At 37.3% G+C, this 16,010-nt stretch overlaps 1 protein-coding gene across 1 annotated transcript in view; it reads right to left on the bottom strand.

The window, feature by feature from the left end:
• Nucleotides 1–16,010, bottom strand: part of PEX7 (peroxisomal biogenesis factor 7) — a 36,363-nt gene that overhangs the window by 14,886 nt on the left and 5,467 nt on the right. The window contains exons 4-8 of the mRNA XM_042822729.1: nucleotides 15,636–15,713; nucleotides 15,160–15,268; nucleotides 7,688–7,794; nucleotides 7,155–7,268; nucleotides 5,013–5,068 (exon numbers count right to left, since the gene is read on the bottom strand). Of these exons, the coding sequence (XP_042678663.1) occupies nucleotides 5,013–5,068; nucleotides 7,155–7,268; nucleotides 7,688–7,794; nucleotides 15,160–15,268; nucleotides 15,636–15,713 (464 nt within the window). The remainder of the gene's footprint in view (nucleotides 1–5,012; nucleotides 5,069–7,154; nucleotides 7,269–7,687; nucleotides 7,795–15,159; nucleotides 15,269–15,635; nucleotides 15,714–16,010) is intronic.

Raw genomic sequence — 16,010 nt, 5'->3', positions numbered from 1 at the left:
TGACTGGGGAGAGTGAAAATAATTAATAAGAATGATTCGTTATCAGACTAACTACACTGAGTGCTCTTTATGTTCAAACCAATTCAGGCAAAATAACAAACACTGGAGCCAGCAAGGTCAGTTTGTTTAATACGTAAATGTTATTTCCTTAATAAATGACCAAAGAGGTATCAGTACAATGGCTGTGTCATAGCAACAATCCTCTTAACTTTTTCCTAGTACCTGAGATCTAAGATAAACAACCTATTTTGCAAGAGAGAAGGGCAAAAAGCCCATCTCAGCATTTTCATCCTCATTCGTTTGTTCATAAGAAGGTAAGGAAAGGTCAAAAAAGGTACAGTTTTAGGATTGAAAACCACTGATGACAATTTCATGGTGGCTCTGATAATTTACTGCAGTATGAAGTGAAAAATGCTATCTGCAGCCCAGCTTTCAATACTAGCGTGTTCTGCTCACTCTTTGATCCCCAATTTGTCTTTTTTCTTTTAATGGAAAGATGCACTTTCAGTTAAAAAAAGAAATCAACATATATTTAGATGCTGCCATTGTTAAAGATTCATTACATTAAGATTTTAGTTACCAATGTTTAATATTTATACAAACAGATCTGTATATTAGAAAAAATTAAAAAGAAAATACATACACAAATATCCCTTTGCGGTATTCTTCAACAATGTTATAATGCTATAAAAAGCAGCAGAGATTTGTTTTGCTAGAAGAAAGATATTATCTCACTTATGAGGTTGCATCATTTGGTGAGTAACTCCTGTGGTCAACATTTTCCTAACTTAAAGAGAAATTCTACCTCATAACACTGTTTTTAAAGAAAGCTAGCACATGCAGGCAGGAAAATGGCAGTGAATTTATGAACTGCACGAACATTACATTTATTAATATTTGATATAATATTTAGCATAAAATTGTAATTCTTGTCTTAATACCAAAAGGAAGCACTGGAAAGAAAAGATATGCTTAACACCGCTCTATGAGTGATTCTGACTTCCACGGTCGTAATAAAGTTAAATCATAATTGAAAAGTTACAATCAGTTTTGAAGTAGTTAATTTCACCAGATGTAATGCTTGAGGCTCTGATTACCACCAGCGACTTTGCTACCAGTGAAACTTCTTAGAACACTACGTGAGTTTCCATCAACTGAGGCATTTAAATTAACACGTTCTACTGCAGAGGTTTCAGTTTCATGCTAGAAAAATGCCAGCGATCAGTATTTCAACTATCTGGAAGATAATTTTTAGTTGGGAAAAAAGAAAAACGGGGAAAAAAAAAGAGCAATGGAGCAAAGCAAAACACTTTCTCAGCTTGAAGGAAAAACAAACAAAAAAAAAAGGACAAGTGACTGAAGTAAAAAATAAAAAAATAAAACATAAAGGTTTTTTGTGCGCAGCATTATTCCTTAAGTTCTGAAGACTTCTTTGTGATCCACGTCATTGAACTTGCACTTGATGGGCAGGTAGAGCCTGTAGTTCACCTTAAAGCTTCTTTCAGATTTGCTATCTAGTGCAGAATAAACTTTCAACAAAAACTTGCCTCTTTACCCCATAGGCAACATTCTGTGAACACATTTCAAGATCTGGCTTGATACCAGCTTAATGAAGTTCTTCAATTTATCAGATCATCTGTTTAGATTTGGGTGAGCACTGTCTGTGCCTAATGCAACAGCATCTTTTTATACTGAAGAGATTCCAAATATATAAAATTATGATTCCGGTAAGAGATGACACTGAAGTTCTTTCAAACTGAATTTTGATAGAGATAAGGCTTAGAAACATGCATGCAGATCTTAATAAGTCCTGGAAATGTTCCTGTACTTTGCACATTTCCGGGCATTTTAATGACTCATTTGTTTTAAAACTGATTTTTTGAATTAACATGCCTAGTTGTTTTGTGGGTTTTTTTTTCCTTTGAGTTCTTCCAAAGAGTAAGGAGTTTGTCTTGATGAAGGATCTATAAGACAGAGGACTAATTACATATCCTTATACTTAAGTACCAAGAAATCTACCACCTTTTATTTTCTCAGTTAGCAGCATAAAGTTGGCATGGGAACTAGTTTTCAATAGCTTGTGCACACAAGCAATCACAATTTTTAAAGGACTGCCATGCCATACTGTTCTAGGGATTACTACAAAATGAGGCTAAAAACCAACAAGTCTTAAGTACTACGGAATATAAAATTAATGCCATGCGCTGGAATCTGAACTTCTCTTACCTATTTATATATTTGTCAAGTATTTTTCTTGTTAAATTGAAACATGCATAGTCCTGCACGTACACAGTCATGCCCCCACATGTGTATGTATGTGCAAGTCCATACATGCCAGTATGCATGCGTGTGTGTATGCAGGGAGTATTGTGCATCCATTCAAACTCAGAACATTCCTCAGAGAACTCTACCTCTTACTCCTTCTTGCAAATGACAGTAAACTAATGTGGTAGAGGTACATCACAATATTATACTCTTTAGGAGAGACATTCCCAAAATATTGCAGTGACAAGTTTCCCCCATTATACATAATATTTTACTTGTGCTGCATTTTTCAAAGACTTCCACATACCGTTCACTCATGCTAAAACCATGATTTTTAGGAACTAATGATTTTAGAAAACTCCTAAATAATTATATTTCATTTCTACATCTCTGATCCTGTCTCTCTGGTCACAGCAATTAATTGTTTGGACAGAAGAATTATGCCAAGAGTAAAACATGGCATTCTGTGAAAATGTCTCCCCTCTTTGCATTTACAGGCACCATGGTATATGAGATAGAAGTTCTCCCCATCTTTGCTGAAAGCTTCGTAAACTGAATGTCAGAGCTGAAAATGCACTACGTTTTGCATGAAGCAAAGCTAGACCTTACATGAAGTGCATTAGTGCCAAACCTGAAGGATATACAGTTGGTGTCAAAAAGGAGAAGAGCAATGGGATGCATTAAAATCACTTAAATGCACTGACCATTCATTATGGTGATTATCAATCATACTGTTCAGACAAGGCCACTGGAAAAAAACAAACAAACAAAAAAAAAACAATCATCATTTTTTATTTTGGACTCTGAAGCCTTTTGAGAAACCATATGTGGCAAACCAGCTGGCACCGAGACAGTAGAGGACGCTAAAGAAGATCACATAAATAAACCTCCACAGACTGCTGTGCAGTATCGTATGACAAGCAAACCATAGACATAAATAAAATTAGGCATTTTATATAAGACAGAATGCTGATACAGCAGTCTGTAAGGCTATATACGTACAGACAACACAGCACTTAGACCGTCAGTCTCCTGGCAGCAGCCACACAACAGAGGATTTCACTGGCCAGGCACTACCCCTTATTACACTAAGCAAGAGAATAACAATTAATGTAAACTTAGGAAGAAGCTCTCAAGAACCTTTGTCCTTAGCAGCTCACCATACTGGAATGTGGCAAAGGATAAAGGATCCTCAGGAAAGAGAGGCTATGATGGTGGCAATGTCCCACTAAATCTCTACCATCCCCTAAGAGGCTACAGCTGTGCAGCTGCACATAGACTTCCTATTACCCATTTGCTTCCTCTGTTGCATAAAGGTATCAGTCTGCTTTCAGAGGGCAACTTAGAAAGCCTCTAACATAATGCTGTTCTGCACACACTTCTCTGATCCTCACACCTTCATTTCTCTTCAGGTTACAGTCACTCCCTCCTAACATTTCTCTACTTCAAAGCCCTCCTCACTAAGTTATCAAGTCTGTTAGCATACATGTTCTCCTTGCCCTACTTTATCAGATGGATCTTATTCCTGCCTTGAAGCATCCATAGCTCAAAAGAAGGCCCCGTGGTAAAAAAAAAAAAACAACAAAAACAAACAACCTGTCACTTCAGTGATTCCTGGTGTGGGGTTTTACAAACAATAATTATTTTCTATTTTAAAACCAAAATTGTTTCACAATGTAAGACTGACACAATAGACATTATGTGCCTATAGGCAAAAAGTAATAATCAAATATAACTTCAGGAATTCAGAAATAAATTGGTTTAGAAATTTCCTTTTCCAAACCAACATGCAATACCTGATTTGTACATATTTGAATATATGTAAGTGAACACTGAGTCTTAATCACTTATTTTAGATTAAAATTTAAAGCCTATGGTGTCCTGTACTCATAAAGTATGTTATATCTAGGACAGCATAAAATGCAAGCCTTTGCATTAATAATTCACAAAATGAGATATAGAAATATCACAAGCTATACAACTGCATATGGAAAAGAGGTTTGCTTTCTCATCAAAGAGAATTTGAAACCGGTGAAGATGTCCATCTATCCTACAAACAGGGGCAACATCAGCCTTCAATATGTGATCTTTCTTGTACACCAGGTACACCAACCTATACATACTGGGCATTTTTAAACACCTTGTCAGTGAAAGAAAGTTTTCTCCCCTGCTAGTATTTCTAATAAACTTATCAATGGGTTTCAACATGGTTCCACTTGTTAAGAAACAGAAAGAAGCAGCTAATTTGTATTAAAGCAGTCAGCTGTACTATAAAACACTCACCAATTCTTACTAGTTTTACTGGGTAGCCAAGGGAACTTGCTGAAGTACCATCTAAACGATTTCAGCATACATACTGAGGAACAATACTAAAATTCCTTAGATACTGGTAGAATCAAAAAAATTCATTATAAAAGCTTCAATAAAAATAAATCACAGAAACATACAAAACACATTCATCCTAGAGGTTATTACCTTCCTGTCAGAGACTACCACAGTTGGATACAACTATGTGCAGCAGAATGATGTGAAAAGGCCTACAGAAAGCATCTGTCAGTGCAGAAAGGAGTGACTGACATAGTTTTTAAAGGAAAGAGCCCATATATTTTCAACATATCTTACGATGAGAGAAGACATCTAGGAGCAACATTAACTGCACTTCACTGTCTGTGCTAGAATTATTTTCTATTGGAAGCAAAATTAAGAAGGATTATTTATTCTATGCAATAAAAAAAATATTACTGTACCTCACAGTAAAATCATAGGAGCAGGAAGCCAATAAAGTTGCATGGAATGGCGAAAACTGTAAGAAGACAAAACAGAACAACTTTTAAAGCAAAAAATCCTGAGCAGATACAGACTTACAGCAATTAGAAAGTTACCAAAGTTTAGCTATTTAAGCTGCCTTTGTAGATATGCATGATGCTGCAACTATACAGATTATGTCAACAAATTTCCCCACCGTGCTTTTAATTACAGGCATTGTTTTGTGAGATTGTGGTTCGAGTTTCTTTCATTACAGCACTTCTAAGTAACCCTGCTGTAAATTTAAGAAGTTTTAGAACAGTCATAAACACTCATATTCTGCTTTTGGCTGACAACCTAAGTATCAGCTCACTAAGCACAGAAAGCTTTACAAAAGCTGTGTAACTTCAAAAGTTAGGCTTGAGCTATTGCCACAACTGCCAGGAGAGCAATGTACGTTGTTACATGCAGGATATCACTTGCTCAGGATTGTTAGGTACAGCCACAAAAAACAGTCTGTGTTTGCATTTGCACACTGAAAAGGACCCAAGATTTATTTTGGGGAAAGGAACAAGAGAAGAAAGAATAAAGAAAAGATATGTAGGAACAATTAAGAGAAAGGAGAATTTCTGTGCTAATTATACAATCATCTCCTGATAACTACAGCACTGAAGCAATCAGCATCTCAACATGTAGTGATGCTCCGAGTTCAGCAGCTAACAGGTGAATTCAGGATGGTGTGCCTTACAAACCAAGTTGTGTTATATTTAACACAATTGATCAGCCTCTTCTCAGCCAAGAACAAGGGAGCACATGAACTTAGTAGGCAAGTACTTAAAGAACACCTTGGCTAAGCTGTAAAATTCTGCTAAGGACTTGCTTGTTTTTGAATATCAAGTTCATAGTAGCAAGTCTCCCACATTCCCCCATTGCAGCTTTGTTCAAATGTTTTCAGAAGAAGCAAAAACATCTTTTCAAAGCTGAAAAGTTTTGCCACTGACCTTAAATATCCTACTCACTTTCAGGGACGGGATTTTCAGCAAGAGCAGTCAGCAGAGCCAGCCTGCTGCACAGCTCTCTAATTGCTAGTGCCAGCACAGCATAGGGGGAAAGAAAATCTTAGTTTGGGTAGCATCCTGGTGCCTCTCATTGTAGCCAACTGGTGAGACACACCACACAACCATGGATACACTGTACCACCTCTAAATGTCAGTCTACCTTCTTAGATCTTACACCCACAGAGGCCGCGTTTAACTCCCAGGAACAGCTATAAAAGCCTGCTAAGATAGATTAGAAGTCACACATTCCCACATACCTCTTCCTTACACAAGTACGCATACACAGCCACTCCACTGCCTCCTTAAAACCATTTAAGGAATTATTCTCAAAGTTCTACTGCTAGCCAGCTCCTAAGAATCACTGAAAGATACCTCAGGAAACAGGGAGAATTATGAGCAAAATGGAAACTTACCTAAGAATACAAAAATACCCTGCTTGGTCAGGCCAGCAGTCTTCTAGCCTAGTGTTTTGACTTCAATAAAGGCAATAGAAAATGCTATATAGAAAGAGACTGAGAATTCAGTCACCAGTCATCTATTTCTTCCATACAATATTTCTAGCTGCTAGAAGATTATTATCAGAGAATCATAGAATCACTGCTGTTAGAGGAGACCCTTAGAGATCATCTGGTCTATCCCCACTGCTCAGTGCAGGGTCAATTAAAGCTAAAGGCTGCATCCAATTGGATTAATATCTCTAAGGGCAGAGACCTGTTTGTGCAACTCCAAAGTAGAATAAATAATTAAATTCTTATGCTTAAATGGAATTTTCTATGTTTCAGTTTGTGCCCCATGCCTTCTACCCTCTCATTAGATCCCACTGAAGAGAGGGCTAATTGCGGAGGTCTATCACCTGATGTGTTAAAGTACTTACACCTGTTTGTAATATTTGAAAGCTCATCAATCTCCTAGACATAAAAAAAGTCTTTCAGTGCTAAACTGAACAATTTCCAAGAACTCTACCATCTAAAATCTTCAACATGTTTTTTCCCTAGTTCTTAGATCACGTATAATAATATTGCTTAAAGTGTATGCTTAAAGCGTAACGATTCAAGGATAGGCAACAGTGAATAAAGTGCAACTTACTTTCACTCTTCTGACAGCATAGGTATGACCAAGGAGGACGAACACTGGCTGCCGGACATTTCGCAAATCCCAGCCTTTCAAACTGCAGTCAACTGCACCAGTTACCAGCAAGTTCTGATGATTCCACACAACACAGATGTATTAGGACAACTTAAATATCAAATTGCAAAGAAGTTAGAGAGATAAAACAATAAGGCAGATCAAAAAATATAGATGCATAAATCATAAATGTGGTCTCCAGTATGTAAATTAAAGACAATAGAGAAGCGTGAGCTGTCTCCACTAGAACATATACTGCCCACTATGGAAAAGAGTGAGCAAAACTTCAGACCAATTTGATCATTTATCTTTGGAAACAATGTTCTTCTGGAAATGCAGCCAGCAAATGAGAGTAAAAGAGCAACTAGCCCTGCTTTTATTCCCATATAACTAGAAGATGCATTAATGCTTCAGGAGAAACAAACAAAGAAAAAACCCTGCTACTTAATAAAAGTGGCTCACGTAAGAAAACAGTGGAACAAACAGGATTATACCTCATCATACTTGCACCAGTCACAGCTCAAGATCTCAGCCTGGTGTGCTGGTATCACGAGTCTGACTCCTGGGGCTTTCACATCCCAAATTCTTAAAGTCTGGTCACCTGAAACAAAGAAAAATTCATTCAGCAGTGATGAACTGAGTCTGGGATACAGTTAATCCAGTAGTATTTAGGTAACAACCATTTATTAGTTCCATGAAATATAAATTTTAGAAATACACTCGAACCAAATAAAGTATGGATATAATAGACACAGATTAAAGCAATGTGCAAAAGGAATAAGAACTTAGTATTGCTCTTCCATTGGAAAAAAAGAATTTCATTTCATTACTAATAATTCAGTTACTCTTCAAAATTCTGATTTGATGAAAAGGAACCCATGACTGTGTGGTGTTTATTCAAGAGGCAAATGAAATCAGTAGAAGTTGTGCCCAAACATCCATGATTGGTACAGAAAGAATAAATCAGTACTGTCTAAACTAAAATCTTTGCTTCACATTGCTACTGAAGAAATTTCTCTATCAGTAACACTTCTGAAAATCTTCAAATTGGTTATCATCAGCATGCAGCTTAGATACAAGCATTTTGATGCTTTTGAAGCCCAGTTGGTCGCTCTCCATAAAACGTACAGAACGGCACAGGAAATCACAGCTCCTTTCAATAATCCTTTTATTAATCCCCCATTTTACCTCCACTACTTTCAGGAGCAAGGATAACTGCTGCCCTGCATACATAAAGCACTCCTGGCAATGTCGCACTGAAGCCCTAAACATCCCCACGGTGGCTATAAAAGCAGCATGGCATATGGTGAGAAGAAACACAACTAGCAGGATCTTGGCAAAAGTGGCAGCATGTCCATCCCTCTGCCAGCCCTGCCAGCCTCAGGACAGATTTCACCTCAAGTTTTAAGTCTTCTGAAGATGTAACAATGGACTTCTTCGAAACTTATTCTTTCAGTTTCATTGAATAACACAGATTTGAAGGGGAACCTCATATCTCACTGCAGACAAAAAAAAACATTTCAAAGCAAATAAATACTTCCCCACGTGGAATAGAATGAAATGCTACAGAGATCAGCCATTATAGTGTTATTATAACCAAAAATGTTTGGAAAAGAATACTCAAGGCAGCAACAGCTTTGACATCAAAAATATAATTGTCCCAGTTCTTTCCTGTTTTTTCAATAGAAAATGCTGACCCACAAGAAAATCAGTTATTTCACATTTTTCCTTTCTTTATCTTCCTACAAAAATGCTATTCTTAGCTGCCATTCACCATGGCTGGCACAGTTTGTGAAATATTTTTAATGGAATAAGAGAGCACACAGGTCAAACTTTCAGCCAATGAAACAAATTGAATTAAAGCCAAAGGAAAACACTATTTATCTATTTAACTTCTGAGTGAAATAATCTGTTTTTATATTTTTTTAATGTATCTGATAAACAGTATAATCCTGATACATGACACATTTTAACAAATCTCTTTTTTTGCTTGAGCATCTTTCTATGACCTCAGAATACATACATATTTCATTTCAATTAAAATTGCTGCGAAAAAGAAATTGGAATTCCCGCATTCCATATTTCCATAATTTCTTGAAATCTGCATTACAAATGATGTGTTTTTCCCATGAAAAAGCAGAATTAGGATAACCTATCCCAACTCAAGGGAACGGCATGAAGCTGCAACAGAGGAGGCTCAGGCTTGATACTGGGAGAAGGTTCTTCACCAGAGGGTGGTGGGCATGGAACAGGTTCCCCAGGGCAGTGGTCACAGCCCCACGCTGCTGGAGTTCAAGTGGCATTCAGGCAATGCCTCATGTGTATAGTCCGATTTTGAGTGGTCCTGTGTGGAGGCAGGAGTTGGACTTGATGATTCTTACAGGTCCCTTCTAACTCAGGATACTCTTTTATTCTATTCATAATAATGGAAAATACCAGTACAGCACACCTAATAAAATCATATTCACTAGGAGTCACTTCCAGTTGGCATCCCAAAGTAAGCAACCACTAAAACAGCCAACATTTTCCCCACAAAATATTTCTATTTTTGTAAGAAGCAATTTCTCTATAGCAACAGATTTTTGCTGGTCTGTTAGATAATTATGATTCCAGATTTGTTTGTATATTATACTTGCCTTCTTTCGTTTTAATGAATATTTGTGAAATCTTGGACGAATCAATAGAACTACACAATACATACTCATCTATTCAAAATTAATGAAAGAAATGCTAATCCACAAGTACATCATCCCCGTATGTGAGATGATGACTGCTAATGTGAAAATACACAATGAAGAGATAAAGTTTACTTAACATTTAAATTCCATGTAGGCTTTACACTGGATATTTACTCACAGATGTATTTAATCTATATCCATTAATTATTAACTCCTAAGTCCCGTGGCAACAACCAGGTAAGCAATTATCGCCAGACAGTACAGAAGTACAATGTAAGCTATATAACATAGCTAGTTAGAAGAGTCTCTAGTTACCTCACAGCAAACCTCAGTCTTTTTTTTCTGAAAAAAAGTAAATTGCTTGAAAATAAAGGTGAAAATCTTTATTTCAGTGTTTTCTGAGATTAATAAATGCAATACTGAAAAATTTTTTACTTCAAAACTGGCTAACTGACCTAACTTAGATTACTGTATTATTAAATTATTCTCTAGCAAATGGAAGTATTTGCTACATACCTAACTCTAACCCAAGTCATTCTAAACAAATTAGCTCACTGCAAAAAATCTCCTGTTGTATTTTTATTTTCAATATTTAAAGACTGTTTTATATTATAGCATCCTAATATAAAATACTACAGCCCATAAGTGTTTTATTTTCTAATATGTGCTGCATACAACACTTTGCTATGTTTAGCATATACCATAAATTGAGGGCCAAACTTATTGCCTGAGAAGCATTTCAGTTTGCATGAATCACAGAATGGCCAGGGCTGGAAGGGACCTCAAGGATCATGAATCTCCAACCCCCCTGCCACATGCAGGGCCAACAACCTCCCCATTTAATGCTAGACCGGGCTGCCCAGGGCCCCATCCAATCAGATATTGAACACCTCCAGCGATGGGGCATCCACAACCTCTCTGGGCAGCCTGTTCCAGCACCTCACCACTCTCTCTGTAAAGAATTTCCCCCTGACATCCAACTTAAATCTTCCCTCCCTCAAATTAAAACCATTTCCCCTTGTCCTGCAGTTTTCAGCCCTTTCAAAGAGTTGATTCCCTTCCTGTTTGTAGGCTCCCTTGATGCCATGTTAGAGGTTCATTTAGGAAACCTTACTGAGCACAAGACATGGAAGAATTTCAAAACTATGTCAGTATCTCTTGAAGCAATAAATTCCAAATGAAAACAACCACCTCATTTCATTACATAGATTTACCTAAGTGTGCAAATACATTATATTTGAATAGTTTGTGGCATAATCAGCAGTTCTGCTAAATCACATCAAAGCACAGTAACTGCAACAGTTTGCTTTTTAGATACTTGACCAAGGACCGTAAATAGAAAGCTCTTATTCTTTTATCTCTTTAAGACTGAGATTCCAAAAATAAAAAGCTTCCCCAATTTTGCAAATGTTCAAGCACCATTGGCAGTGATGGAATGATGTTGCAAATGATGGCATTTCTTCTAGCAAATTCAAAAGACCAATAACCAGAAAAGAACTCACAAAATCTCACAAGCAGAGAGAGAACCTCAGCCCTCTCACCCACACCTTTCACAAATTAATGGAAATAAAAACTTCCAGTAAAGCATTTTGGAACTCACCTCAAACCACTACTGTAGGAGAATACAAGCTTATTTCCTATATATACATATTTTTTAGGAACCTAAACAAACACAGAATCACAGAAGTCACAGGGGTTGCAAGGAACCTCTGGAGATCATCTAGACCATTCCCTTACTGAAGCAAGTTCCCTACAGTCAATTGCACAGGAAGGCATCCAGGAGGGATTTCACATCCTCCCTGGCAGCCTGTTCCAGTGCTCTGTCACTCTCCCAGTAAGGAAGTTCTTCCTCATGTTCGTATGGAACTTCTCATGTTCCAGCCCAGTGTCCCTCGTTTTGTTACTGGGCACCATTTAAAAGAATCTGGCCACACCCACTCGACTCTTGTCCTTTTGTTATTTTTAACCAGGAATAAATCCCCCCCCCCCCCCAGTCTTCTCTTCTCCAGGCTGAACAGCCCAGGACTCTCAGTCTTTCCTCATATGGGAGATGCTCCAGGCGCCCCTAACCATCTTTGCAGCCCTCCGCTGAACTCTCTCTAGCAGTTCCCTGTCTCTCATGACCTGAGGACTCCAGAACTCCAGATGTGGCCTCACAGAGTAGAGGTGGACGATATCTTCTAAGTTACTTGTATGAACGCCCACTTCCCATCAACTCCTTGTTTTGCCTTGTGCTGCTTCTGAAGGAGCAACGTACAGTCAGAAGCCTGCAATCCCACATGTGGTCCAGGAACTGACATACAGAAAACATCCTTTTCTTGAGAAGCTTCACTTAGGGCAGTACCTTTCTCACTAATTCACTTGAAGTACACCTTTTCCAGTTCTTTATCTTACTCATTCAGATCCTGAGCATAGAAAGGGATGCCATCGGCTGCATGCCAGTTGATTTCTGGACCTACAGCTTGACAACCCCTCAGACACACACTGGTCAGTAAAGACTAGTAGGAAAGAAAATCAAGTTATTAAAAGGCCAGTCAGTATGCCATAACTGCCATTCTAAACCTGAGCTTTGCCAACTCCACAACATTCACATTTTCATCTGCTAGTATGTACTGCAGAATACTACAGTTACACAGATGAGGGTAACATGGTACTCATTATACTTATCAGTGGGAAGTAATTAAAGATCAGTAAAAACTTTTGACACTGTAACAGATAACTCTCTTTAAAAACCACAGGACTGAACAAAAGCTATGGTTCTGCAGTTGTGGAGGATCATTCAGTAGAACTGACTTATGTTTGCTTATAGCCTAACGCTCTGTGTATCTGGCACTCTGTATGCACTATTCATCCATTTGCTCCCCAAGATATTTAAAAAAAAAAAAAAAGGGAGAAAGACACCTTCTGGGCAAATGACACGATGACTCATTAAACCCTTTTAGCCATGAAGTTAGTTATTTATGTCATTTCTTTAATGACATTTTCCACATTGCCGCTTTATCAGTGTGAGGCAGACATTTACCAGGGCTATGTGCTGATACTGTCTGTACACCTGAACATGCTGCTTATCAGCTCAGAAATTGTTACTGACTTCCCAACAGAACGTATTTACATATAGAGAATTAGTAGATTGTTCAGTTACTATTAACATCTCCCAGTTTCAAACAATACAAGATAAGTCAATTACTTGATAGCTTTTCAAGAGTACCAATGATCGCACATAATGACTACAGCCCTTAAGTGATAATGCTTTACGCATCCCCATGAACGTTAATTGGAAATATATTAGATGCTAAATAAAAGCTAATTTAAATTATATATTGGACATAGTTGCATAGCATAATTGCATTTCACTGGCTTCTGTACACAAAGTTAGTCTTCCTGTATGTATTCAGATCAAAGACTTAATGAACAAAATATACCACATGTATTATCAAATTCTTTTTCAGCTTTTTTATATCAGTCAGGGTTTGTAATTTTCTTCACTCCTACACTTTTTCTAGTCTCATAAATGTTTGAGAGGAAAGGCATATTCCAAATGCAAAGATTTAACCTTATCAGCTTCAGGCAAAAGTTGTCTAGGCCCACAATGGTCATTATGAGCAGTTATTTTGCTGTGTCTTGAAGGTGCATTAGTTTGTGAACACTGAGAACAGAAAACCTAATTAGTTAAGATGATATTAAACTCCTGCTGGCATCTATATGGATTCAAATAAAGACAGCAAAAGGGCAAGAGCGAGGCACGCAGAAGTTCTTAAGACTCCCTCCCTTCTGCTTATTTTCAGAAAAGAAAAAGGGCAAAAAGACATTTAGTTGAACTTCCCTACATTTTACATAACTTCTACATGCTTCACCTACATTTAGTTAAACCTGAAACATTTCATTATCCCTGCTTTTTCCAACTACAATTAACAAGATACTTATTATCTTAACTACTATTTTACTAAGACATTACATAAGTCAAAAATTAAGAAGCTGCAACATGGAATAGTTAATTTCTGGTCTGAGTACTAACATTTTCCATGGTTAATATCTGGGTATGCATGTGAGCAGGTGCACGAGATAGAATGAGAGAAGGGAAATGAAGGGAGAAAGAAAACACATTACAATTCTATAGCAGCTCAGCTTTCTTCAAAGAGGGAACCCTTCAACAACAATCTTCAAAAAGGTTATTGTTTAAAATATTATGTAGTTTTAAAAAAAAAAAAAAAAAAAAAAAAGGGAGAGATGAAAGGAAGTTCAAAAAGTGTCCCTCCAGGCACATTTTCCATTAGTAATTTTCAAGACTACACACAGTTACAAATGAAGAGACAGTTACACTTAAGGTGGTCAGTCCTCCCCGCCCTCCTCCCCCATGTATATCAAAAGCATACAGAAGAAGAGACAAATTGTAAATGAGACATCATGCCTAGTTAGCCCTTATGTTGAGACTGCAGTTTTTCTCCAGTTCCAACTTCAGCTCAGTAGAAGTTCAGTTATGGGTGAAATTAAGCTTTCTGTTCCACAATTTCCCTTAGAATAGAGAAAACCAGTACCTGTGCGTATTGATTTTCTCTCTCATTTCTACTTGCTTAGACTTTTGAGACCTAAATAATGTCTATTTGAACCACCACAGAAATCCAACAGGATTGAAGCTAGAGACATTGAAGCTGCTAATACTAATATACTGACATTTGTATTGAGGCAGTATCTCATTGGCCACAGTTTCTCAGCAAAATCTGTGGCTCACTGCACTCCTAACTCCACCTTTGTGCTGTTGGACCACTGTAACATCTCCTTGATAGCAGATACATCCAGCTTAATTATAACTGCGTTAGTCAGCAAGTTTCATAGTGCTGGCAGAGGTAGAAAAGTATAATATATGATTACTTTCCCAAAGAACACGACACAGTGATCTCCAGCAGTAATGGTAATTGACTGCATTTTTCTCAGGTCTAATAGACTGCTGATGCTTAAGACAATTTGATCAAAAGTTTAAGCCAGAAGAAAGCTTATAAAATATTTTAGCGGCCAACAGAAGTTGGATGAATGGATGACAGCTACATAAAGTAAGGAAAAAAATGTCACAAGTCAGTAAAGCGACCGCTAGAAAACTGCTGATCCTTGTTTAAACAGCCAAGAGAACAATTTAAAGATGGTAACAGAAGCTACAAATCCAGCTGCAGCAGTACATTTATCTTGCCTTCTTCCATTTTTAGCTGTGACACATACTACCATCTGCTGGAGAAAGTGCTGAATGATTATAGGCACTTCAGCTGTTGAGAGAACTGCTTTACCATCATGTTTACCTGAAGCAGATGCAAAACAACCAGGGATGTGTGGAGACCATATAGTGCTGTAAATGACCCCTTCGTGGCCTTTAAAGGTACGTAAAGACTTTCCCACTGCTGGATCCCACTGAATAAAATAAAAAGAAAATTGTTGAGGTGCACATGCAATGAGAAAGGAAAAGATCTAATGAATATAAAAGTTTGATGTGTATAAAAAGGACTAAGAACTTTTTTTCATACAATATCCCAAGTTGGAAGGGATCCCTAAGGATCATCAAGTCCAACCCCTGATTTTGCCACGTATCATGAAAAGCACTACTTCACCCAATACCAGCTGAAGGATATAAAACATCTCAGTTAAAACAGAGCTATAGCTTCCATTTAAAATACCATTTAAAATTCCATTTAAAAAAAGAGGAAAAGTGAATCAATGCTGTTAGAATTACCAGCATCAAAACAAATTGCATTTTTACCTTCAAGAAAAACCAACATACCAACTTGGCTGTTTGATCCCATGAACCAGACACCACTAGCTGCTCTCCTCTAGTTTGGCTCCAGTCAACACTATATGCCTATAAACGATACAATAGCCCAGTTTAAAAAAAGCATAAGTCTGAGATTCTAGTTACCTATTAACTACATTATACATAAATACATTAATTCCATTTCCATTAATTACACTTGGATTTGTAGATAATCAGCTAAAAAGCCACTCTGGTAAAGCATCACAGAGCTGCCAATAGTGTCATTTACCTGAGCAAAATTTAAATTTAATCTCTCAGTCTGCCACTGAGGGCACAGACTCAGAAAGGTATCCAAAAAAGTAAAGAAAGGGGGAAAAAAAAAAAAGAAAAAAAAAAAAAAAAGGA

Source organism: Centrocercus urophasianus, unplaced genomic scaffold (genome assembly GCF_019232065.1).
Source record: "Centrocercus urophasianus isolate 14NV4802_14NV808 unplaced genomic scaffold, USGS_Curo_1.0 seq_10, whole genome shotgun sequence".
In the NCBI taxonomy this organism is placed as follows: domain Eukaryota; kingdom Metazoa; phylum Chordata; class Aves; order Galliformes; family Phasianidae; genus Centrocercus; species Centrocercus urophasianus.
This window is presented reverse-complemented; position numbering and strand designations above follow the sequence as displayed.